The sequence below is a fragment of the Alosa sapidissima genome, chromosome 24, assembly GCF_018492685.1.
Source record: "Alosa sapidissima isolate fAloSap1 chromosome 24, fAloSap1.pri, whole genome shotgun sequence".
Lineage (NCBI taxonomy): Eukaryota > Metazoa > Chordata > Actinopteri > Clupeiformes > Clupeidae > Alosa > Alosa sapidissima.
Window position 1 is genome coordinate 16,077,785 of NC_055980.1, and position 25,768 is coordinate 16,103,552.

The 25,768-nt window shown below is 44.6% G+C and overlaps 3 protein-coding genes across 10 annotated transcripts in view; 2 read left to right on the forward strand and 1 right to left on the reverse strand.

Moving 5' to 3' along the window:
- Positions 1–15,360, forward strand: part of rnf213b (ring finger protein 213b) — a 45,610-nt gene extending 30,250 nt beyond the window's left edge. For 4 of the 7 annotated variants that reach the window (XM_042082003.1, XM_042082004.1, XM_042082005.1 and 1 more), the window contains exons 48-63: positions 88–330; positions 574–664; positions 782–816; positions 933–1,184; positions 1,862–2,018; positions 2,144–2,238; positions 3,106–3,354; positions 3,868–4,000; positions 4,325–4,408; positions 4,614–4,791; positions 4,972–5,173; positions 5,511–5,588; positions 5,829–6,026; positions 6,614–6,703; positions 7,364–7,539; positions 15,180–15,360. In XM_042082003.1, the coding sequence (XP_041937937.1) occupies positions 88–330; positions 574–664; positions 782–816; positions 933–1,184; positions 1,862–2,018; positions 2,144–2,238; positions 3,106–3,354; positions 3,868–4,000; positions 4,325–4,408; positions 4,614–4,791; positions 4,972–5,173; positions 5,511–5,588; positions 5,829–6,026; positions 6,614–6,703; positions 7,364–7,539; positions 15,180–15,345 (2,427 nt within the window). In that variant the 3' untranslated portion in view covers positions 15,346–15,360. Of the gene's footprint in view, positions 1–87; positions 331–573; positions 665–781; positions 817–932; positions 1,185–1,861; positions 2,019–2,143; positions 2,239–3,105; positions 3,355–3,867; positions 4,001–4,324; positions 4,409–4,613; positions 4,792–4,971; positions 5,174–5,510; positions 5,589–5,828; positions 6,027–6,613; positions 6,704–7,363; positions 7,540–7,819; positions 8,425–15,179 lie in introns of those variants that run through there. The other 3 variants (XM_042082007.1, XM_042082008.1, XM_042082009.1) reach the window with 1 other exon arrangement.
- LOC121699710 (oncoprotein-induced transcript 3 protein-like) lies at positions 8,515–10,334 on the reverse strand. The gene is made up of 3 exons (XM_042082055.1): positions 10,183–10,334; positions 8,904–9,003; positions 8,515–8,796 (listed from the first exon to the last, which is right to left on the reverse strand). The coding sequence occupies exons 1-3, from the start codon at positions 10,296–10,298 to the stop codon at positions 8,653–8,655; spliced, it is 360 nt and encodes a 119-aa protein (XP_041937989.1). The 5' UTR covers positions 10,299–10,334; the 3' UTR covers positions 8,515–8,652.
- Positions 15,361–16,264: 904 nt separating the features above from the next.
- The window catches only part of cep131 (centrosomal protein 131), a 35,927-nt gene continuing 26,423 nt past the window's right edge, over positions 16,265–25,768 (forward strand). For both annotated transcript variants that reach the window (XM_042082015.1, XM_042082016.1), the window contains exons 1-11: positions 16,265–16,414; positions 17,608–17,804; positions 18,073–18,167; positions 21,139–21,250; positions 22,069–22,205; positions 23,109–23,213; positions 23,443–23,613; positions 23,919–24,036; positions 24,166–24,276; positions 24,608–24,776; positions 25,252–25,349. In XM_042082015.1, coding sequence (XP_041937949.1) covers positions 17,619–17,804; positions 18,073–18,167; positions 21,139–21,250; positions 22,069–22,205; positions 23,109–23,213; positions 23,443–23,613; positions 23,919–24,036; positions 24,166–24,276; positions 24,608–24,776; positions 25,252–25,349 — 1,302 coding nt within the window. In that variant the 5' untranslated portion in view covers positions 16,265–16,414; positions 17,608–17,618. The remainder of the gene's footprint in view (positions 16,415–17,607; positions 17,805–18,072; positions 18,168–21,138; positions 21,251–22,068; positions 22,206–23,108; positions 23,214–23,442; positions 23,614–23,918; positions 24,037–24,165; positions 24,277–24,607; positions 24,777–25,251; positions 25,350–25,768) is intronic.

Genomic DNA, 25,768 nt, shown 5'->3' on the forward strand with positions numbered 1-25,768 from the left:
GCACTACATTATTTTGCAAGTTGTTTCTCTTTCACAGTATGTCAAGGTCATTGACCATTTTTCCGATGGTCTGCCTTCCTTACACAGGAGATTAAGGCCTTAGAGGACTTCCTAAAAACTAATATACCTGGTGACCTGAGAGACTTCTGCACTGCTTTGTTATCCAATCGGGTTGGAGGACCGGGCTCTCCCCTACAACTGGACCGTGGCATGTCTGCTCGCCGGCGCACCCTGCTGGAGCTGCTGGTCCACGCAGGCAGCGTTCTCCACAGTGGGAACCGGCTGCTCTCTCAGCTCCAGCGCATTGCTTCACAGCCACAGAACATGACAGTAAGAAAACAATTACAATCGGGTTTATTAATAACATGGGCAATAAATGGAGGTGTTCTTGTGTTTACAGTTGTAGTTGATCTTTTGAAGATATTTGGTAAAAGTGGAAGAATAGATTGGTAATAAAGTGTGTCTGTGAATAAAACAGGCTATGATTAAAGCCTTCAATGTTTATGATTAAAGCCTTCAATGCTTATTGTACTAACTAACTTTACTCTATTAACTAACTAACTCTACTTTTAGGGTGCGTTTTTGCCAACCATGCCAGATGACAACAGCAGTCAAGCACAACAGTGGATGGCGACTGGGAGGGAACAAAACCTGAAGACGTACAGTAAGTATCTCATGACGCGAGGAAACTCCATCATTACATAGTACGTTTCTTCCTCTTTTAAAGTCATGAACTGGATTATGAGGATGTTACAGAATAGCTTGCTTTTCTTCTTGACAGAATGTGCCAATGGCCATCTCTCCTTTGTCGGAGAGGTAAGTAAGAGTATCTTGGGTTGTTGATATCAGTGCAGTACCATGCCATACCATTTCTTAACCCACTTACTGTTGGAATACAATCTCTCTGTTTTGTCGTCTGCCATCTGTTTTAGTGTGGAAAACCTGTGGCTGTATCCAAATGTCCAGAGTGCGGCGTTCCGATCGGTGGCGTGAGCCACAATCCCGTAACAGGATTCACCCTTGCGACTGGAGGAGTGGGCGATCAGACACAACCCGGGCACATCCTGGGAGAGGCCAGGCTGAGGTCCGAGGCCCCCGAACGGCAGATGTCTTCTGTCCAGTCCTGCCTGCTCAGGCTTCTCACTCATCTGGCCATGCTGTTGGGGGCAGCTCAAAATCAGCAGGTAGGCTAACGTTAGCCCTAGAGCTCTGTCATTCTTGGAGATATCCTATGCAAGTGTTTTACCTTAATATAACAGCTTATAAGTAATTTTGATGGTAAACTAACCTGTAAAAGGGAGAATCTCGTGCCTAGCATAGTTCTAACCTAGCCGTCTACAGAGAACCAGCCTTGCAACCATAGACTGTAAAAGAAACTTGCTCTCCCCGAAGGATCATGAATTGCTTGATGGCAGTTGTGCAAAACCCTAATTTCCCAACTATTAGCCATGGTTTATACATTGATTTTACAACATTTCTTCAGCTATGAGGTTAATACACGAGGGCAGTTAATATGGTATTAATATGGTTTTGTTTTTTCAACTTGCATAAAACACCGTCCTGCGGTTTATACACAATGCGGCCTATACACAGGAAACCCCTGTAGCCTACTATTTGCATAAAATCACGTAAAATTTACTTGTCAGTCGACATGGCTCTTTGGAGTTTATCTTTGCTGGTTTGTCAACAAATCCACATATAGGGGTAGCCCAGTAGCAAAAATAACCCCTAAAACTGCATTGGATGCCTTTATGTTCTGTTTGTACTGTTCATTACTTGTACTGTCCCAGATTTTAGACGTCAGTTGTAGATTCAGGTCTGCATTTACACTTACAGTCCTTCTATGCCTTTGTGACTTAAGGGAGTTTGCGCAATGATACAACACCGAGTCCACAATGTCATTGAGTTTCTTTACAATCACCTGGAGAAGGACATGGAGGTTCTGGGACACTCTCTGGACCTGAACATGGATGACACTGCCATCATCGTGCACCTGATTCTAAGCGCCTCAGCCAGAGGTGTGTGTGTGTGTGTGTCTTTGAGAGAGAAAGAGAGATTGTGCATTATTTTAAGTAGAACTTTACAATCTTCTCTTGTTATTTAGAAATAAATAACACTGCAATTGCTCTTCGTGTGTTTGAAGATTCATACCAGCAGAGGGCAGACTTGGCTTCCAGACAGGGTCGTGAGCGATGGGAGAAAACAGTTTGTGACTCTGTCATCACTCCTACACTTCAGGTTTGGAAATCACCTTTGCTTGTTGCTACTTGCTACTTACTCTGCATCTTGTAGAATGAAAATCCCTAGACAGGAACAATGTACATTTGCAATTATTCATTATTCCTTACCAGAATCAGAACCAAAAGCAGCTTTTATTAGCTTAGTATGATTTGCTTCCAGCTGTTGTTATCAATAGTATCCGGCTGCAGAGCCGCAGACCATATAGCATCCAATCTACCACAGCGGATCTAGCAGCTAGCTCACGCATGCGCTGATGTTCTCTTGTGCTGATGTTCTAATAGCTTATGCTAACTTAGTTTGTTCATATCAACTTTTAATGCTCCTTTACAGAGGATGGAGGAAGGAGAAATTTGCAATTTGGTCACTTTATTTGTCATGCTCGTACCAAACGTAACATAGTCAAAACGTTATCATATACTGACGAGATAACAGTGCAATCGTGGTTGAAATACTCCCGAAACACACAGAAAACAAAACAAAATATATCTATATAAAAAATAGTTGTTGTTTTATTCCAATGAATAAAATACAACACGACACACCAGCTACTAAACTAACTAAACTAGTTTCAGCTATTATCTAAGTAAGAAGAACATCAGCGCATGTGGTGCTAGATCCGTTGTGGTAGATTGGTGGTGGTAGATCGGTTGCTATGGTCTGCGGCTCTGCAGCCGGCCCCTTCTCGTTGGTATCACCCTGGTGCAAATAGACAGGAACAATAAATAGATAGAAAAAAAAGCCCTCAAGATAATTAATTCATCTTTAATTTCTTTTCATATTGCTCATTAATTGTTATAGTCTCAAAGGTGGATTATGTGTGATATTTAAATGATTTTAAAGAGACTTTTTAACACATACCCGTAGGATCTGAACAGGAAGCTAACACAAGCTCAGGAGGCGGTCAGTGCGGACGACCGATTGTCCGGCAGCCCCCTCATGAGGCTCCTCCACTCCGACCCCCGGCCCATGCTGCCCCTGCCCTCCGACTGCCCCACCCACCAGTCCTCCTTCTGGAACGTTCCGGAAAACCTGAGTGTGGAGCGCCTCATGCAGGTGGTGGAGCAGAGCCATGAGCGAGACTCGGTTCCTCTGCTCTCCCTCTTCCTCAAGAAGGTAAAATGACAAGGGGACATGGAGACCCAGGTTCGAATCTGACCTGCGATCATTTTTCAGATCCCACCCCATCTCTCTCTCCCACTTACTTCCTGTCCACACTTCACCGTCCTATCCAAGTAAAGGCAAAGGCTCAAAATTACTTCTGTTTTGGAATGCTGTGTATCCAAATCATTGATCGAGCATATTGACAATGAATAAAATAGCACGGTTGAATATTGGGTTGCCCTACACTGGACATTTCTTCAAGAAAGAAGGGGGGGGGGTATTGTTAAGTGCTGGTAAATGCTTCTATCAGAACTATCAGAACAAATCACTGCAAGATACTGGTGGGATCACAAGTTTTATTTAATCGGAAATTGAAAAACGACTTCAAAATGACCAAAACCACAATTTTTAGAAAGATGGTAGCAGATTCAGTTGTTGTAAATGAATGTTAATGTGAAATGGCACTTCTGACCCTCTGTAAAACGTCATCTCTCATCCTTCGTAACTTTCCTACAACCACATCAGGTCCCGTGTGTGAGGCAGCTGGGCCATCTGCTGGAGCTGGCGGCCCTACAGGTGGACCTGCTGCGGGTCTTCCCCACAGAGACAGACCTGTCCTCCAGGACCATCACAGAGGTGCTGCAGCAGATCCACAAAGGTTCGTGCCAGCCTGGGGATAACTCCTACAGAGACTCCATCACAGTTTCTGTCAATTAGACTTTCACTTACACTTAAGTCGTATGACATATGATTACAAGAAACACTGAACATTTTGTAAATCAACTGTAGCATTTTGCCTCTTAAAACCAGCATGTTTTATGTGTCAGTCTATATTGTGTGTACAGTAAAAACTGACATTACTCATCTCTCATTTGTCTATTTGTTCAGTGAGTACTCATACCATTAGATCAGTTTAAGGCGAATACTGGTTGTCAGTGCAGACAGAGCATGTGTGAAAGACTTGTTATTTGCTTGTTGTTAGGTAATCAGAAGACACTGCTGGTGGCCCGAGTGGAGACGTTTATAAAAGTGTGGAACTGTCTCAGGATGGAGCTGGCAAGAGACTGTGAGTATAGCTGAAGGCATTTTTCTTCATTTGCACTTGACTTTTTTTCCCCAAATGTTGGTGCATGTGTATGTGTATGTCCATCTAGAATAAATATATATATATAGTTTCATGTTATGTACATATTTGCATGTTTTTCATGTTTGTGTGTGTGTGTGTGTGTGTGTTTGGCATGCATGTATTGATCTTTCTGTCCTATGATTAGCTGAGAGAGGTGTTCCAAAGGATCTGTGTGGAAAGGCCCTGTCGATGGAGAGCTCAGGGGCATACCTGTCTCCCAGTCGCCATGGGCCAGGCTCCTGCCTCCGAGTTCTCATCGACTTCCTGTCCGACACCCACAACAGTCTGGTCAGAGAGACACGGACACTGAATCAGGATGACAGGTGTGTGGGTGTGTGTGTGTTTGTGTGTGTGTGTTTGTATGCATGCATCTGTTTATGTGTGTATGTTTGGCTGTTTGTGTGTACATGTACTTGTGTTGGCTGACAGTTGCAGCACAGCATTACATTTCCTTGTGAGTCAGCAGTCAGAGATCTCTCATCTCCTCCCCATTGCCAATGCAGTGATTACAGCATCACTTTGGAGGGGCTGTCGGAGACCCAGCTTGCCCTGTGTCATCCAGAGCGTGAGCTGCTGACCCTGGTGTTGGCTCACTGTCATTACACCTTGGTGACAGGCAGACAGACGGACATGAGCTACAACCTGCTGGGCATTCAGAGAGAACTCTGTCGTAGGTTCCTGGCAGGAAAACCTCTTATCCAAGTAGTGAGTTATTTTTTTTTTAATGTTATCCCCTTGATCTACTCCACAAAATGATGTCATTTGTAAAATTACAGATGCAATTACTACTTTTCATTTAGGTAAAATTCATTCAGGTCATGAGCTCAATGCATATTTCTTGTGCATTCAGTTCAAATTACAGTATGTCTTTCTTTGAGGTCTGTCTTTGCCGTTTTTTCCCTCTTGTGTCAATACCAAAATGCCTAAAACAAATACAGTTAGCCTGATCACATAGGTCTAAACTTTCATTATGTCCCTGTAAATGCATTTAATAGCATCTATAACTGCCTACCAATGCTTTGCCATATCACTCTGCTTGCAGGACACCTCAAAGTACCTTAACCGCCATCAGCAGGATTTCTCTGTTATCTTGGCAGATGTCAGCCGTAAAATACCCCAGGTACAATTTCTGTTTAACCCAACGCATATCATGCTTTTTTTAAAATTGATTTAGTGTAACAGTCAATGAATGAATAAATTAATTAATTAATTAATTAAGTCATTAATTAAGTCATTAGTGTAAATAGTGTAAAATAGATTCTCTTCTTTGATAATCATCCTGACTTGATGTGAATAGAGAGAATGGTAAAGACAAACACACACTAACACCAGTGTAAATAAAATGCTTAATCATTTCCAGGAACCTCTGAAGGGCTCTGTGCTTGGAGACATGAAGGTAGTGCTAAAGTCTTTCACTGACGTCTGCGATGCTGTGTTCGCTGTGGAGATCGGCCTGCGGTTCCTGGGGAAAACCGGTGGTGGTGGAGAACCTATGCTGGTCCCCTACCTCAGGGACTCACTCAGGATGGGTCAGCAGATATCCAGCAACATGGTCAAGGTGCTGGTCGGAACAGATAACTGTTCAATACTTATCATTCTTGTTATCTTGTCATCTTCACAAGTGAAGGCATGTTTTTTTCATGATAATTTGGACTGTTGGGAAAAGCATAACATTTTATTTAATTTCCCTATTCTTTCTAGCCTGGTAAACCAGACCCTGGAATCTTTCAGATTAAGGGTCTGGCCACGAGTAATGAAAATGGCCCAATTCGAGGGGCGGCACCAAGCATGCATTTGAAAATATCACTGCACGCAGTTGGATAACGCTACAACCAATCACAACAATTCATCAGTGTCAGTCATCAGTGTAGCTCGCCTTTGTCCCGCCTACACCGATTTGATTGGTCCCTCTCGCTCGAGAGATAGAAGAAATTTGGATCATTGCTCGTGGCCAGAGTATCTTGCGGGCACAATTCAAATTGTGCTCTCGCGAGAACTCTGGATTTCCAGGGTATATTCTTTCTGTGATTCAAATGTCAACCTAGATAACTTAATTCTTGTAAGTGACCTAATGCAGCTAGCCCCCCATCGCCCCCCACCCACCCCCCCCCCCCCCCCCCCCTCTGTGTGTCTGATGTTCCACAGGCGCTGGGGGAGAACAGCCTGCAGCACTGTGTGGCCACCTGGCAGTTCCTTACCTGCTGGAAATCAGAGCTGATGCTCAAAAAAGGACAGGTGTGTGTGTGTGTGTGTGTGTGTGTGTGTGTGTGTGTGTGTATGTATCTGTGTGTTTCGCTCATCGGTCTTGAAAGTTAACTGAGTTATGTCATTGATGATGTCATTAGCTGCCCTTCTGACCATTCATACAAGTAATACTTGCTTTGTTATTCTAGAGACTCTAGATTACTGAGATATCTTGGGCTGCTATTGTAAAGTATCCATATTTTAATCATTGCTCTCAACCAGACAATGATATTTGATGTATGCAGGAAGGCGATATTAATGATTTTGCATTTTATGTAAATCATTTCACCTCCATGAACAGCATTTCCGGTATGCCCTGTCAGATACAATATACAGTGGTGGCCAAAAGTGTTGAGATGAAATTCAGTGTTTCAACGACATTCTCAAATATTTGAATATTTGTGTTACAGTATATAGTTGGCATACAATAATCAATATTTTGTGTAAAGTAATTTATTCTTCAAAACCTGCTGGATACGGCTGGGCCTAGAGTAAAAAAAATATTGTATTTGTTGTTGTATATATTGCATATGTTGTCTTAATACATTTAGCTACTGTACACTCATGTGAGCATTGCGCCATCATATGCTACACAAAAGAGTGTGTGACCATCTGGTTTTTTGGTTTACTGAAGTGTTTTGTCTTCCATAGGATCCTTTCCAAAGCCTTCCCAAGGAGTTCCGGGGCAAACTCTTAGAAGAGGAGAGAACTGGATTGAGGAGGTTTCTTGGCCTGACTGATGTTGACTTCTTTTCTCGAGAGCTCCATGAGATACTTCTCCTGAAGACCAACCCTGAGAATGAGGAGTCTTACGCACCGCACTGGGAGTAAGACCCATTCCATTCTGCCATCCATCTCATAACACTCTCCCGTAGTCCCAGTCTGTTGGTCCATCTATTCTATTCAATCCCAGCTTGCACTGGTCACCCACTGAGTAAGCAGCTGGGGGTTGAGAGTGAAAAGGGGGGCTGTGTGTTGAGAACAGTGGACTAGAATGTTAACTGTTGCTCCACTGCTCTTCCCCTCTCCTCTTTTGTCCGACTGTCTTCTCTCTTTCTCTCTCTCTCTCTCTCTCTCTCTCTTTCTTTCTTTCTCTCTCTCTCTCAGCATTAGATCCACCCTGGAGAACCATTTGGACCAAAAGGTCATGTCACCCCCGCCCGAACTCGATGATCTACCAGAGGAGTTGACTATGGCCAAATCAGCAGAGATCTGGAAATTTACCGTGGCCTTCAAAACATGACCATTTTTGGCTTATGTTTGACTGATCCAAATGGGTCAGAATTAAGGGCTTTATTTGTTTGTTTATTTACAAATTTGTGTCCTAGTTTTGTTTTGAACAGCAGGTCCTTTGTTGTGAAATTCTGTCTCTCTGTCTCCCTCAAACTGTTCCTTGCATCACCTATGTGTCGCATATTCTGAATTTACACTGATTACATTGCATGTGCATTGAATGTGCCTACCTGAAACAAGCACGTGGAGGGATGGACTGTTTTTCTCCTTGCGTTGGTCTCTTTTTATGCTTTTGGATGTGGGTTTTACCTACCTGATTTATGAGATGTATTGATCACATTTTGTAAATATAGATTATTTGCACTGCTGGGATATACATCATAATGTATAATAACAACATAGGTGTAATTTAAAATGCTTCATTTGCACACTCTATGGCATACTGTGAATGATCTTTAATACATTTATCTTTAATAATATATGACCCAGATATGATATATGATACAGAGTTTTACGTGACCAGAGGTTAATATCCAGGAAAAGGATTTCTAATTAACTGATTGCTACCCTTCGTATCACTGGTCAAGTGGTCTCTGGCTACATTACCTTGATCGGGCACACTTCACTGGGGCCTAAGACGCACGGGACCCTGGGAGATGAAGTGACGTGAGGTCTCGAGGAGGGCATCCCTGCTGCGCCTATGGTGCTCAGTGAGGTAGGTAACCTGGCCAACAGGCAGGAGAGAATGCTCCTCGGTGGGGAAAAACGTGACGTGATGAAGGACAGCCCTGAGGGCACGTGCTGCCCTGTGTGCCGGCCTTACAGAGCATGGTGGAGCAGGTGATGAACACCTGCACACAGAGGACATGGCTTAATCACAAGAACCAACAGGACAATAATTGACCTTACATAATTGCATGAACAGTAGACTGTCTGCACAATAAGCTATGATCATTACCTGGTCATGGAGGCCGATAAACTTGAAAGCCTTCATTGCAAACTGGACCTTTGAGTTATTGCCATTGGTATAGATCTCCACAGTCTCATCCACTTTACGTCTGTGAAATAGCAATATAATGGTAGCCACTAGCCAGCTTGCTTTCAGTTGAGATCAGAGAATATAGTTTGGACACTAATGGTTTTGGAATTAACCAACACATCCATAAGCATGCAATGACTGAAAACATTCTGCAATGTGTGCCCAGACTCTGTTCAAATGTGGTTTGGTGAGACATGCTAGTATAAGCAAAGTCCTTTTAGGCAAGTCCCTCCACTCAGCGGCCATAAGCGCAAACGCTTTTTGGGTACTCATCGGGCATCCTATTCGGCAGAAATGCGCGTGCGCAAGGCTTCACGACACCAACCGTGCTCCAGCAGCGAGTTCACAACACATGATTGGCACGATGTCTGCACAACACACCACATCATTGGCTCAATGTATACACATGTCGACGTTTTGGCGAGGAAGGAGTGGGATCAGGGTGGGATATGTGTAGACAACGGCCATATTGGCGTTACAAACTAACCCCATGCATTTCTATGGAGGATTTTGAGTGCTGTGTCTCCTCATTAGAAAGTCTCTCTTGTAAGGGGTTATCACTTAAACATTTGTGTCAATTTCCATTTGTGACATTTCCCCTATATGGGCATTTAATATCTCATCAACAGATAATCACTTTTTTCAATATTAATGAAAGTCATTTTCATACTACTTCATAAATCTAATTTGTGGATGTCAGATAGACCTGGTTAATTATTTTAGTACAGTGTTTTTCAACCACTGTGCCGGGGCACACTAGTGTGCCGTGAGAGATCATCAGGTGTGCCGCAGAAAATTACCCAAATGTCACTCACTGGTCCAGAAAAGCAACTGTTGCATCAAATAATTTATAACCATATGCTCTCATAGGCCCCCATATCCAGTATTCACAGAATCATCACATCTCCAGTTCATAACAACAATTAAATTAGATATTCACCTACACATGAAACAGAGGGCGCTTGTTTTATTGAGCAGGTCTTGCATAGAAGCCATTATAAGGCCATATCTGTGTATTATTTGAAAGTTTAGGCTATGGTATGTTTATTTTTTCTTCACACAGGATGTTAGTGTGCCGTGGGACATTTTAAGTGTCAAAAGTGTACCGTGGCACAAAAAAGTTTGAAAAACACTGCTTTAGTAGATTATCTATCTTGCACCTGCATGACGCTTCATAAACGTTCACAACTGATCTTACCCGCTTTGAAGAATCGGATATTTGCGTTGATCGCTAGGACAATCGGTAGGAGCAGCGGTGCAATCGAGTGCTCGCAACTCAATGTTGGGAATAGAAGAGATGGCCTCGATCTGCATGTAGCCTAGCCTACATCATCTCTCCCAGGTCGAACTCCAGAGGGGAGTTTGGTTCCTCTACTTGACTGTATGCCTCTGACTTGAAGAATTTAAACTGCAATGTGAACTTACCAAAGCCCCTCTGCGACGTGACACTGATTGCTGGCTGGTGGTGAGCTTTGTATTTAAAAGTCACCACTTTACTCAGTTTGGGATACTTGCAAGAAAATCCAAGATCCTCGAAAGGATTCCTGTCTATGACAGCGTTATCATAGCACAGAATCTCATTGGAAAATATGAGATATTCTCAATCATCCTTAAAAATAGATATGGGGAGCAAAATATTAGCGGCAAAGATTTCACAGAGGCAAGTCAATAATCAATAAGAACCGGGGCAGATTAGTGACAGGCACTCTGTGTGTTTGGGTTTGTGTGTTTTTGTGTGCGTGCTGTGCATGCATGTGTGTGTGAACATTGGTGGTTCACATGCACAAGTGGCAACATGACAACATGAACTGTGTGTTTGTGTGTGTGTGTGAGAGAGAGAGAGAAAGAGAGAGTGGGTTTACATGTGTGTATATACAGTATATGTGTGTGTGTGTGTGTCTGTTTGTGTGGGTGTGTGTGTTTCTGCGTGTGCAATGTGCATGCATGCATGTGTGTGCGAACATTGGTGGTTTACACGCACAAATGGCAAATTGCAGTCATGGGGCAGTGTTCCTTGCATATGGAAGCTTTGTGATGCCAGTTTTCACATCCCGGGGGGCACAGAGTATGTGCACCTCATTCTTTGCAAAAAGAGTAGCACAAATTTAGGGTGGTTGCTGGCGAGAGCAAAGCGTTCTGCCAACGGACAAAAGTGCCCGACAGAATTCCAGCTACAGTAGTACTTGACAGGATCTACTCTCTCACTAACACGGACAAGAGCAACAAACATAGAGGCTACCAATATGCTACCCCCGTTGCCAAAGCTGTGATCAAGACCAGGCAGATTCCTCATTCACCCTCACCAATGCTGCTCCACAGACAGCCCAAAATAGCAAACGGTGGTATAACCAGGTGGAGACGAAAGTAGCAGATTTTGTGCAGTTGCAGATAAGTGCAGCCAAAGTAGGCCTACAGCCCATGTTGTGACCGGGGTCGTTCCGGGGAACACTTATACTTCTTATTGGTCTAAAGTGAGAGTAGCCAGTCACTTCTGGTCAGCTTTCTGCTGTAGAGACAGGTACAACCAGAATAGGTTTATATCAGAGGGCTACATCTTAGAAATGAAAGGGGATGGGAGCGCAGAGGCTGTGTATAAGATTAAATCATCTGAACAGTGATCTTGCAAATAAGTACAACTCCAACAACTTTCAGGTGTTTGGGTCAATTCAAGGCTGTTCTTAAAGGGACACTTGGCAACTATTTCAACGTAATAAACCCGTTTAGAAATCATTCGGATGGTTAAATTACCTGTTCCGGTGAAAATGGTGACTTTACCCCTGCGCCTAGCGTCCCCAGGCGGAAAACCAACCTTGCAACATTAAGACTTACCGTCCCGGAAAGAGAAGTGAGAAACAAGAAACTCGTTTTAAATCGTGTTTCTTACCTTGTAACATCCACATAGTTCTGCCAAACTTATGCTAACCGTTCGCTAGCTTGTAAACAAATCCATGTGCTTTATTGTTACCTTTTCCCACAGTTTGAAATAGCATAATGCACAATTTCTCCAGCAGAGGGGGAAATCCTGCCAAGTTTCCCTTTAAAGTCCAGACCCCTAATATGCATGTGGATGCATTTGCGTGTGTGCGCGCACACACACACACACACCTATAGGTGATCATAACCACATCTCTAATCACAGTGCAGCACTGTGACCTGTATATTGGGCAAGTGAATAACTTTAATAAAAGTGTCCTAACAAAGTGAGACTGTGTGTGTTAATGTGTTTGTGTGTTTCTCTCTCTCTGCATCTGATTATGCTTGTGTTGGCTTCCATTTGGACCTCCAGCCAAATGGGCTGAATGTTTTGTTTTTATTGACACAGCAGCATTACTGTATATTTTCTTGTGAGTCTGCAGTCGTTGAGTTGTCTCTCTTTTCTCCTCTTTCTCTGTTGCTCCTCTTGCAATTACAGCATCACTCTCACAGTCTTACCCACTTGATCAGAAAAACTAGAGTGTCGTTAAGGTATACATTTTTTTTCTGTATTTGTGCTACCTGAAACAGGTTACATTAGTATGCAGTACGGTTTGTCAATAAGCTTGTCTCAATTGCATGCACACTGCTCAACAAATGCCAACAGACCACAATTGTTATTAAAGTTATTGGTTGCAGTTTTTACAATGCTCAGAAAACCAACTCCCAGCTCCTCACTGCCGAGACAGTAATGGAAAAGAACGGCTTTAGAACATGTAGAACCATATTAATAGCTGCTTTCAGACACAACCTCCGCAGTAGGCTACTTGCGGAGCTTTGTCAAATGGAGGTCCGACCCTTCGGGTGATTCAGACATGATGCTAACCTGCGGATCTTCCAAATGACCAGTGATGTTGTTCAGATATACGACCCAAACGTTTGACATCCGCAGAACAGCCGGACTTACACATAGGTCTAAAAGCAGCTTATGTACAACTTGACAGATTGACGGTGCCCTCTGACCCAACCAATGGTATTTCTTGGAGTTTGTGTTGGGGCAGTGTGCAAGCATCTTAGATTGATCATTAATCCGTCAATTCAGCTATTGACACCCAGTGAATGGATATCTGTATATGGGTCTGTTAAACTTTGGTTTAGTTTCAGTATTCATTCCTTTGTAAAATACTGTAAGTGACCCCCCCCCCCCCCCCCTTCCTCTGTGTGTCTGATGTTCCATAGGCGCTGGGGGAGAACAGCCTGCAGCACTGTGTGGCCACCTGGCAGTTCCTTACCTGCTGGAAATCAGAGCTGATGCTCAAGAGAGGGCAGGTGTGTGTGTGTATGGGTGGGTGCAGAGTCATAATGATGTACTCACAGTCATTACCTCACTCTCACAAAAGAAATGGATGCGACCTCCATAACAATGCCAAACCCCTCAGGCATCGGTAACAAAAGAGAGTAGGGTTGACAAATGGCACACTTCCAACTGTGGCAAGTGAGAAGAGAGAAGCCAGACTCTGGAAGAGAAGGTATGTGTCGTATACTGTACCTACGTGCCTATACAATGGATATCGCCATAGTGCAAGAGCCTGTGTGTATTGATACGGTGATGTATCAATTTAGGCCTTTGGACAATGGCGGACAGTCACTGTTTCCTGTTACAAATAATATGTTAATTGTTACAATGTGAACTGTACTGATAACTTTTTTTGCAATATGTCAAAGATGTTTGTGTTCCAAGGCTATAATAGTGCATCTTTATTTTGTTATTTTATTATTGTTGTAAACAGAGAAAACAGAGGGGAAGTATATTTTTGAACAACATGGATATTCTCTTGTGTTGACCACCCTGAGTTGGATGTCTTTAATGAGGCACTAGGAGGCCCTGACCCCTATAGTCATATATCCAGTGAGGTTGATCAATAGAACGTGTCCATTCTTTGTCCCACACATCTGTAGGGTTTAGCCAAAAAGACACTCATCGATCCTGAAAGTTAACTGATGTTATTAGCCGCCATTTTGACTTTTTGACCTTTTACACTTCGTTCACACTTCACTTTGTTGTTGTAGGACTCAGATATTGGTGAGAGTTCCTGGGCAGCCATTTTAGAATTTCAACATAGAAGATGGGTAAAGAAAATGTTGGCATTTTTTAATCACAATTATCTCAATTTTCAGTGACCTGACACTTTATTTTAAATAGCCTCAACCATATACACACATGATACACTACACATGCACTACTTCAAGCATTACTAATTGTTTCTTTAAATGTTTTGTGTTACATAGGATCCTTTCCCAGGTCTTTTCCTGGAGTTCCGGGGCAGAACTCTCAAAAGATTGAGGACTGGGACAAGAAGGTTCTTTTGCCTGACTGACATCGACTTCTTTACTTGTGAACTCCATGAGGTTCTCCTCCTGAAGACCACAGAATCAGATTCTTCAGAACCTTATGCACCTCACTGGGAGTAAGAGAGCATCCATTCTGCCACCCATCTGATATAGTCCCAGTCTGTTGGTCCATTTAATGATGATTTAGCCGTTCCTGTAGCTCTGCGATTTGGAGCTTCGGTGAGAAATGAAGGACACCCTGTGCCAAATTGGTTAAAGTTAACCAGTGACAGACACTGTAACGGTGCTAGGGTAAGATATCTTCAGCTAACATTTTCATATCTAACGGCAGTTTTAATAGTCTTGTTTGAAGTGTCCCCTATTTTCCCGCTATATAGCCTATCAAGAATGGCTGGAGTAGTAATATTTATTTAACAGATGTTCCTAAGTGGAGGCACTCACACGTCAAATAAACGCAAGCACACAAAGAAACCTTGATCTGAAGTGTGTCGACCATAAAACCTACGCATCTGAAAGGGGATTGCTCTCACAATTTCCCTTGTTACTAAAACAAAGACATCACATGGGCTATCCGCATCACATCCCCCCATGGCAGTGGGTTTCAATCACAACAAAGTAGCCCCCCTCAAGTCGGCGGGCATATCGGGATTTAAAGTCCTTTGACTCGGGAGCTGTGCACTTTGACCCCTCCAGGCGACCATCTGTCAATCCCAGCTTGCACTGGTCACCCATTGAGGAAGCAGCTGGGGGCTGAGAGTGAAAAGGAATGCGTGTGCTCAGAACAATGGACTAGAATGCTAACTGTTGCTCCACTGCTCTTCTCCTCTTCTCTTGGAAAACCCTCCCTCTCTCTGGTCATCACTGTGCGCTCTCTCTCTCTCTCTCTCTCTCTCTCTCTCTATCTATCTATCTATCTATCTTCAGTATGTGCATCAGATCCACCCTGGAGAACCATTTGGACCAGAAGGGTAGTATGTCACCCCCACCCAAGCTGGATGCTCTACCAGAGCAACTGACTATGGCAAAACAGCAGAGATCTGGTTTGCTGTGGCATTTAAAACATAATTTGTGGTTCTGTGTGGATATGTGTGGATGATCCAAATGAAGTAGACTTAATTTGTTTTTTGTTTTTATTTACAAATGTGTGTCCATTTGGTTTTCTGGACCTTTGTTGTTGAATTGTGTTTTGTTCTTTGCTGTCTCCCTGTTCTTTGCATCACTTCTGAGTTTGCATAGAACCTATTGATGATATTGCACATGCAACTAAACACACTTTAATTGTAGGCTATAATAATAGCCTAATATTATGCTATTATGTTAATATTATATTAATTATGTCTGTGGTCTTTGCATGCTCTCTCTCTCTCTCTCTCCTTAGGCCTAATTATATAGGCCTATCTGACTTAAAGACTTGAAGATAGAAATAATAACATAATAATAAACAATCAGAAGTTTTGAAATGCATATGCTATACTGTGAAATGTAGACTACATTTACTATGTATTAATATAGTATTGCTATTATTTATATAAACAAAATATGTGACCAATTTGTTGTGGAATGGAGGTGAATTCAACTGAGGATCTGAAACTTTTCTTTCAAGGTAGACTTAGACCTTGAATGAAGGTCTCACCGTGTAAATATTTTTTTCTTTATGAACACATCAGCGTTAAGTGTCCTAAGTTTCCTTGTCCCTCCTGTGCTGTTTTAACAATGTTGTCATTCTGTCTAGACTAAAATAACTAACCAGTAAAGGAACGTAATAGGGCCTACAAATGATTTTCTATGAATTATTACACTCTCATTTAGTAAGTAACATGTTACAACCCCCCACTACCACGGATTAGTGAAAACATCTGCCGCTGTCTAGTCTCCCTACACACCCCCTTCGTGCAAAGTCAACCAAGCTTTCATGACAAACACTTTTCGGCAGCCTATCGGATCATCTGCAGTGTTGGGGTAAAGGGATGCCACCACCAATCACAGCTTTCGAGGGGCGGAGTTCTTGTGTTTTCTCGTTGCCTAAGAGAAGATGTTGTATTGTTGGTCCTCAACAGTCTGAATTCACAAACGAAATTTTGCTTTGTGACTATTACATTGGGACTAACACAGGACTCATCAGGAGGTTTATTCAACCTCTGGACGATCGGTCTGCGCATACTGTCGTGAGTTGTTCTGTTTTTGATTCTGCTACATTTGGGAAGGGGGTCCATCATTGGTCCGTAATGGGGGAAAGCAAGCAATTTCACTGAGTATGGATTCAAGATTTAGCAAGCTCTTACTGAACTTTCATCCAGCTAGACAACTAGGTTGTCGTCGAGTTTGCAAGAACATTATCTTGAATCAGTTGTTTGCATTTTTTCATCTTTTCCTAGCATTGTCAACTTAAAGATACCTTTTAAAGACAAATGTAGATATTTCTAATAACGCATCAATATCACTGGCTAAATGGCTAGCCAGAAAGCTAGCTAACAACACTGTTTATTATTGTGGTGTAGTGCTTTTTGCTAATTGATGAAGCCTGTCTTGTCCACATAATACTGACGTTAAAGTTAGGCTTCCTATCTTACGTTTCTATGTAATTAATTGAACGGACAATACGTTATAATAACGGCAGCCTTGACAGGTCAACAAATAGTATAGACAGGTCAGTGAACTCCACTACTGTAACATCAGTTTTCTCTTTGCTAGGTATAGCCGAGGTAGCTACTGTAACGTTATCAGCAACACTGTTGCGTTCTCCTGATAAAGCAAAACTGACTGCTGCTTGTGGCTTGTGTTTTTTGTTGCTAAATTAATGCAATTGCTCAATGGGCTAAGTTAACGTTATATTTGTTGCCAGTGTCCAGCCAGTTAACCAAAGGCAATCAAGCAATAATAATCTTCTACATCCATGGGATTCAGTAAAAACTAGCCTATACTGTTTACGTTGTACACTTTGGTTTTAGTATGATGGTGTATATTGAAGCTGAATTGGCATCAACAGTTATGTTTTAAACAGTGAATGTTTTATACTAGTAGCCTATGTATTTTGCCGTTTGAATTAAGTTGCATTTCTTTTAGTCCTTTGAGGGTCTAGAGGGCTGATATATAGCCTATCCATCTGGTTTGTCTTAACTATGGTACCTCTGATTTTCCACACCTCCCTGTCTCTTTCAAACACTCTCATACTCAAACACACACACACACACAAACACACACACACTCACACACACACACACCCACACTCACACACACACTCACACACACACACACACACACACACACACACACACACACACACTCACACTCACACTCACACACACACACACACATTCATTCATTCATACTGACATTCATACAAACTCACTCTCTGTAGACTTTGTGACAATGCACACCACACGCAGTCCCACGTCCATTCCCACTGGAGGAGCAGGGGATGCGCTGGACCTCAGCCTGACTGGATCTCAGCTCTCAGTGACCAGGAGGCCCAGCAGTGCGTCCCCGGGCAAATACTTCTCTCGCTCTGTGTCTGTATCTGTGGCCAGTGAAGGAAGAGGAAAACGTAACACACTGGTGAGTGTTTGAGCAGTTGAGCACTGACATGGTCAACGTATGTAGTCCCTACTGGGTTGTAATGAGCAAGCCAGTATATGAAACTGTTTCAAGGCAAACAGGTGTTTAGCTGAGTGTGCAGGAACCTGTTGCCTTGCAGCATCAGCAACACCAGGTCCCAGTGAGCTTCCTTTAGCGAGTATCATCACCACCAATGCAATATTGAAGTCTTTGTCACCTTGGTAACTGTACAGCACAAGGTTGCTGACACCCCTCCTCTTGTTGCCAGGGCGATGCTGCGTTCAGTGGCTCCCGCTCCATCAAGAACCTACGGCGCTCCAACAGCACCACCCAGGTGAACCAGCAAGCCAGTGTCAGCCTGAGGTAAGCAAAACACTCCCCCTGATGTTAGTTTAGGATAATCACTCTGTGTCAGACACTGTAGGCAACAACCTATGCATTAAGTGTTTTTTTCTTCAGAGGGGTGTGCATTAAGTGCACACCGTAGACTATGCATTAAATGCTTTTTATTTGACTGATTTTACTGTATTAAGTCATAACATTATGTAAGTATACATGTAATGAAATAGAATCATGTGTTGCTGCTCAGATTTAAAGGAGAATTGCGGTTTCTCGAAGTCACCGAGAACGTTTGGTTCGGGGGAAAAAAAAAGAAAACAAACGGTTCTACAGTCCGAGTTGCTGCAGCCAACAGATAGAGCTGCCAGGCAGCTACAGTGCTACACTCTTGGGGCATGCCCACAGAGTGTAGCACTGTAGCTGGAATTCTCCTTTAACTTAGGCCTAAAGCCACACAAAGGCACCTCTCAGAGTCTTTAGTCTACTCATACTTCTAATTAAATAAGTTATACAGATTGCAGGGAACGTATCAGCCCTCCTCTTGATTGGCTATTTGACCAGTGGCAGATTGGAGAAGTAGTCAAACTCGAGCGTGATCGGGAGCATTTACTATTACTTGTGGTTGTATTAGTATTCCAGGGCATGCCTGAGCATGTGCTGCTTTAGCGCGAGTGGCGTACTGAAAGAGTGACACGCGTGAACTTTTGTGTGATTTGATGTATGGGGATAGGCTGTGTGTGTGTGTGTGTGTGTGTGTGTGTGTGTGTGTGTGTGTGTGTGTGTGAATTGTGGCGTGGGTGGGGGGGCTAGACTTTGGAGCAGGCCTTGTGTCTTCGCCCCCCTCTCGTCCCTTTAACAAGCTGCGTTACTCAAGTCAAGTCAGCGTTCCTCCTCCTGAGCCACGCAACAGCTGGCACCCCCCAGAGGATTCCGGAGCACTCCAGAGGGGACAATGGGCATTGTGGGCCGGCCGGCCGGCCGGCGGCTGCTGAATCAGAAAGGCCCGAGTGGGGGAGTGGGGGCAGAGAAAGAGGGGTGGATGACGGGGTTGCAGGGGTGGGGGTGACAGAAGTGCTGTCGCCACGGTGTATTGCCCTGCTTTGTCAGGAGTAGGAGGGGTTCATGGGGGCATGAGGGTGGGGGTTAGGAGGGGAGGGGGCACTGGGTGGGGTGGAGGTGGGGGTCAGATTTCTCTGAATGGGAATGCAGCGGTGAAAGGAGAAGTGTGTGCATGCGGGGAGCCTATTGTTTGGCAGCTGCTGGCGCCCTCTTCTTTGCCGATGCACACACACACACACACACACACACACACACACACACATTGCCTTCTGGGATGCCTGAGCACTGGGCTTAAGCAGAAGACAATCCAACAAACCCCACCTCTCCCACCCTCCTCTGCCCCACCCCTCCTGTGTCTTCAGAGTCCTTCATAACTGTCATCCGCTGACCCTCCCTGGCCCTGCTTGTAAAGCAGAGGGGGCGAGTGGAGGATGGAGGGGGTGGGTGGAGGGGGCGAGTGGAGGGTGGAGGGAGCGGGAGGAGGGTGGCCAAGGGTGCCGTGGAGGAATGTGCGTCTTTTAAAATGCAGTGGCAGATTGGATTCCCTTTCATTGTGCCAGCAGGCTTGGCTCAGCTGCCCTACTAGGTCCCCAGGCTGGATGCTAATGGAACCAGGGTGTGTGTGTGTGTGTGTGAGACAGGGGGGGGGGGGATAGGGCCCAGGCCCAGGCGTCAGGCGTCAGGCATCTGCCCCAGCCGGCATCAGCTGTGCATTGGTATCTGAATGCAAAAGAGAGAAGAGACAGAGAGAGAATGAGAATGCACCGTGTTATGTTCTGACGCCATATGTGTGTGTGATTGTGTGTGTGGCCATTTATCTCCTCCCTTGTCTGTCTTGACCATGGAAAGCTGGTGTGTGTGTGTGTGTGTGTGTGTGTGTGTGTGTGTGTGTGTGTGTGTGTGTGTGTGTGTGAGGTGAGGGGGATGTCGTCTTGGTGATAGTACTGATACCATGCATGAATCAAGGGCACAGTTTGTGCATGTGTGCAGCTGTCACCCTGCAGTGCCCCCCCCGCCCCACAACCCAACAACACCACCCTACTTCTTGTTCCGCAAACAAAACAGATACAAGGGCACTTCAGTGGAGGATCCACAGATAAGGTTTCAGTCCCTCCAAGAACATGGAGCTGTTTTGGGTTTGTTCAGAGATATGCTCCCCCGTCTCACTGCTGGCTTACTTTACAGCTACTGTGTGTGTGTGTGTGTGTGTGTTTGTTTGTGTGTGTGTGTGTGTGTGTGTGTGATTGATGAAATGAGACTCTTTAAGAGACACACTGAAACAATCTGTTCTCTCTCCATGCATACACACACACACTCAAAAGCATACACTCATACACACACACACACATAGGCACTTAAACTCACACACACACACACCCACTCAGTACTTGGCAATAGCTGAGAGGTCAGGCATACTGTAGCACACGGTTCCGCTCAGCACTGGAGGCGTGGTGTGCCTCTCGCGAACGAAGACTCCAGCAGAGTAGGCTGCACGTGCTAACAGGGCTAGCACGGCTCCTTATCCAAGAGATACAGTTGACAGCTAGAGTTCCGCTTGATCCGTGTCATGACACTTTTTTGTAACACTGAACTGGCTATGTCTTAGTCTTTATTACAATATAACTACATGACCGAGAACACCGTGTGCTGTCCACCAATGGACCGTGATGCTCTGTGGTTATATAAATCCATCCTTAACCCAAGTCTTAACTGTGACCCTAAACTTAGTTTTATGCTAGTACAAATGAGCAGTGTTTTTGTTGTATCAGTGTTGTGTTATTCTTTGTCACTGTGGCATAGCCAACTTCCTCTGATACAAAGATGGCTTAGTTAACTGAGAATGTGAGCAGCCTTTTTCCCTCGCTGGAGCTGAAGTTTTGTATCTCGTTTTAAGACTGAAGAGTCAGACATGAACGGAGCTTGTTTACTCCTACAGTGAGGAGTGCTCGGAGGACTTCCAGGCCCTGTTCGACAGCAGCTCAAACGGCCGCCGCAAACTGGCCAGCCTCAGCAAGGCCTCCCCGGACCGAACCACCTGGAACATTCTGGTAACGCTGCACTTTTTCCCCCACACCAACCAATCCCCCCCCCCCCCCCAAGTCGTCCATGACCCCTGTGATTCTGACTCAGCTTGTCAGCAAGTGGGACACTGTTAGCTGCAGAAAGCTAACACACTAGGCCTTATATAACCCTAGTTCCCCTTGTTCCTAGCTGTGCTATATTTATGAAGTCTGTGGAAAGTGTTAGCGTTGCCAGTGAAACCTGCTGTTGATTTCACTCTGACTCACTCGAGAGGAAAGGCTCCAGCAAAGCCAAATGGTAGATTGAATTATGTAACTTTGTGCACATAGTTGGATGGCAAACCAGTGGTAACCTGTACTCTACTCAAGAAAATGAGCTGTGGGGCAGTACAAAGACAGAAGTGTGTGTGAGTGTATATACACACACACAAATGCATACATGATGTATGTGCAGAAATCTGTTCATTTGAACCCTTTCTCCAATCTAAAACATTTCCAACCATTAGGAGTTTTTTTTCTCTCTCTCTCTGTGAATATGGAGCTGTATTCTAGTATTTCCTCATCACTGAGAAACCACTGAATTCCCTCTTCCCACTCTTTCTCCCATTCTCTCTCTCTCTCTCTCTCTCTCTCTCTCTCCCATCCTATCTCTCTCTCTCTTTCTCTTACTCTCTCTCTCTCTCTCTCTCTCTCTTTCTCTTACTCTCTCTCTCTCCCATCCTCTCTCTCTCTCTTTCTCTCTCTCTCTCTCTTTCTCTTTCTCTCTCTCCCATCCTCTCTCTTTCTCTCTCTCTCTCTCTTTCTTTCTCTCTCTCTCTCTCTCTCTCTCTCTCTCCCTCCTCCAGGATGACCAGCCACGTGCGTTCCCCCTGCCCAGCAGTTCCCGCAGTGTGGGCAGCATGGACTCCCCCACCGGCCCGAAGAAGAGGGAGCCGGGCAGCAGTGGCGTCACCCTGGCTGCCAACTTCACCGCCAACAACAGGTGGGCGAACGCCAATGGCCCGTCCACTCTGCCCACAGTAGCCATAATGACAGCTGTAACTATAGCGATATTAGCATCCACAATGACCAATGACAAGGAAATCCCTAGTCATCTACTAATGCGATGCCTTTATGTGAGGCTATTTCAGCCACTTTGAAAGCAATTGTGTTCAATGATTGTGAACGTTGTTCTGCAACATTATCTTTGTATTGCACAGTGTGGACATTGATGTTCTTATGAGCTAGATATTATTTATTTGTTTAGATATTATTTATTTGTTTAGATATTATTTATTTTGTTTTTACTGTTGTAGTTATTGTTGTTATAAGGTAGTTGTCGTCAACAGCAACAGCAGTACCGCTACTACTAATCCTAAATTTAGAACATGGCAGAGAGAGAAAGGGACTTCTAAAGGGTTGCGCTAGTCATGTGAGCTTTCAGGAATACTAAAAGAATGTGTGCATACAGTACTGTGTACATTACTCAGTGGTTGGTTTCTGTCTTGCTGCCATCCTATTCACCTGTCCATCAAAAAGGCAACACTGCCCCGAGGTGGACAAGTTTCAGATTCCTGTGATGTTTTTTTCCAGTCTCTGAATGTCAAGGTGTAGGCAAAGGAAATGTGTGTGTGTGTGTGTGTGTCTGTGTGTGTCTGTGTGTGTCTGTGTGTGTGTGTGTGTGTGTGTGTGGTGTGTGTGTGTGTGTGTGTGTGTGTGTGTGTGTGTGTGTGCACCTTGCTGCATGTATATCATCAGTTCTGTCGTTGAAGGCAGCACCTTGCAGAGGCTTGCATAACCATGCATCACCCGTGACTTGATGTTGAAGTACATAAATGTGCATAAATGAGTGTGCATGCTTTACTAACTCTAAATATAATACCTGTTTTCCCCTATCGTCCCTCAGGAGTAACAAGGGTGCAGTAGGCAACTCTGTCACCACCATCCTGCACAACAACTACTCCGAAAAGCCCCTCACACCAAAGAGCTCCAACCAGAAGCCCTCCTTCAAGTATGTGGGGCTCTTTTTTCAGTTTCGCTCCCTCTCCACCCCCTCTCCTCTCTCTCTCTCTCACACTCTCCTCTCGTTCAATTCATTCAAAGTTGCTTTAATTGTATTACTATTGAGATACAGTGTTGCAAAGTACAATAGTGTTGCAAAGAACAATAAAACAGAACGTCAACTTGTAATATAAGGATGAATGTAACGTCTGTCTTTGTCTCTGTCTCCGTCCATTCAGTAACATAATCAAGGCCACGGTGCACGACGAGAGCTCCCTGGAGAACGGTTCCCTTACCAAGTCCCAGAAGAACTTCTCCTCCTCCTCCTCGGCGTCGGCGTCCAACAATAACGCCCTCCGGAGCCCCTCACAGCCTCGCAGGAGGGAGGTCAGCGAGGAGGAGGCCGAGAGGTGAGCACACCGCAAGGCATCTTGGGAGTTATCCCCAGAATAACAACCAATGCTGCTCAACAACCGAGCTGCCACCGCTTGACTCTATTTCTGATTCGTTTTATGAGCTGATATTTTGATTTACTAGGCAGTCATGTTTAAAGGGTTGTGAGGTATGTTTGGAATAGATTTCATTTGACGCTTTTGTGTTTTTAAATGAAAAGCTATACCACAGGGCATCCTCTGCTATCTATTCATTCTGCTGGTCCAGTAACACGGGTCATTGAGTGTGTGTGTGTATGTGTGCTTTGCTGTCCTGGCTGCAGGTACATCCAGCAGGTCGCCCAGGCGGTAGTGACCATCCAGCGTTGGTATCGGCGCCACATCAAGAGGCGGCAGGCGTCCGAGATGGCCGTCAGACGCCTGCTCATCACCAAGAAGAAGGTACTGCAGATGGAGAGAGGCTGTGGACTCTTAATGAAACGTGACAGATTGTAGTGTTATCTTCAACTAGTGTGCAGTTAAAGACCTAAAGAAATGAAATCAAATGTTCTTCCGTGTCCCTGTGTGCAGGAGCGTGAGCAGAGACTGGAGGAGGAGGGGCCCCCGGAAAAGAGGCGGGATGAGGACAGGAAACGCATCAGAGAGGAGAAGGCTCGGCTTGCGCGCCTCACAGCCATCCAGGTGTGTGTGTGTGTGTGTGTGCGTGCATGTGTGTGTTGCAGCCAGGTGTGCCTCTATGAGCTGATAGTCAGCACAACCTCTGGGCCTATCGGATCTGTCAAATCTCTCCAGATTTATTAAAGCGAGGCTGTCTCGGTCTCTTGTTCGTTGTCTGAACTTTCAAAGACAGTTTTAGGTCATGTGAACATTTAACTTACTATGAAGTAGTCTGTAGAGGTATGTGATCAATGTCATCCTAATGTTTGATAAACACTGTGTGTGTGTGTGTGTGTGTGCGTACGTGTGTGTGTGTGTACGTGTGTATGTGTGTGTGTGTGTGTGTGTGTTGTAGGAGCTGCAGCAGAAGAGAGCCCAGCGCGTGGCCGAGGTGCAGCAGGCGGCCGAGGAGGAGGTGGAGGCCCTGAGGCGTGCTGGGAAGGTCGGCCGCAAGAAGTCCTCCAAGAGCTCCCCTGCCAACCAGCAGCCTGGCTCCCCCACCGACGTCAAAGCAAAGAACACAGGTGACTACTGCTCTAACCACCCACCAAAACCTCACTGTTGCTGTCATTGCTGGAACTAAGGGAAAGGTCATCCAAAACAATGTCCTCTCAAGCATTCTCACTGCAGTTTTTTTTGGCAACCCTCCTCATTTTCTTTTGAAGTAGTAATATTTACCATGAATATTTCACATAAGTGTTTAGTTGAACATTAAGTATCAGCTGTATTTGAGTGCAGCAAGAGAACATGTATGTAATACTAATGTCCCTGAAGAGTGAGAACTAAATAGCTTCTTGACAGATTTATTGGTGTGGGATTTTTATGACATAAGTGGAAATGTCTGAGAGATGTTCCTCAGACAGCCTCTAAAGGTTTTTACTTTTCTACTCCAAACCATATGGATCACACATCCAATTCCCATGTGAAGAATACTTCACATTCTAGAATATTCTCCATATAAGCTACTGACTGACTGACTCATTGTCTCCTCGTGTACAGATTCCAATGTTAACTTGGTCCCTGAGCTTGATGACATCCAAAACCTCAGGGCAGTGTCGCCAGCGTTGTCCGGACGTCGGGATTCTCAGTGCTCTCAGGTAATCCCATCCCATCCACCAAAACTGACCACAAATAAGTAGTAAGTAAGTATATGTACTCTTTTGATCCCGTGAGGAAAATTTGGTCTCTGCATTTATCCCAATCTGTGAATTAGTGAAACACACTCAGCACACAGTGAGGTGAAGCACACACTAATCCCAACGCAGTGAGCTGCCTGCTACAGCGGCGCTCTGGGAGCAGTGAAGCGTTTGGTGCCTTGCTCAAGGGCACTTCAGCCGTTTCTACTGGTTGGGGTTCGAACCGGCAACCCTCCGGTTACAAGTCCAAAGCGCTAACCAGTAGGACACGGCTGCCCCAAATACCACCGCAGATACCTGTCAGCAACCCTCACACATTGTGCTTTCTCATGCCAGACCTCTATTTAAGGTCACTAACAGTGTTGAACATTTCATGAATG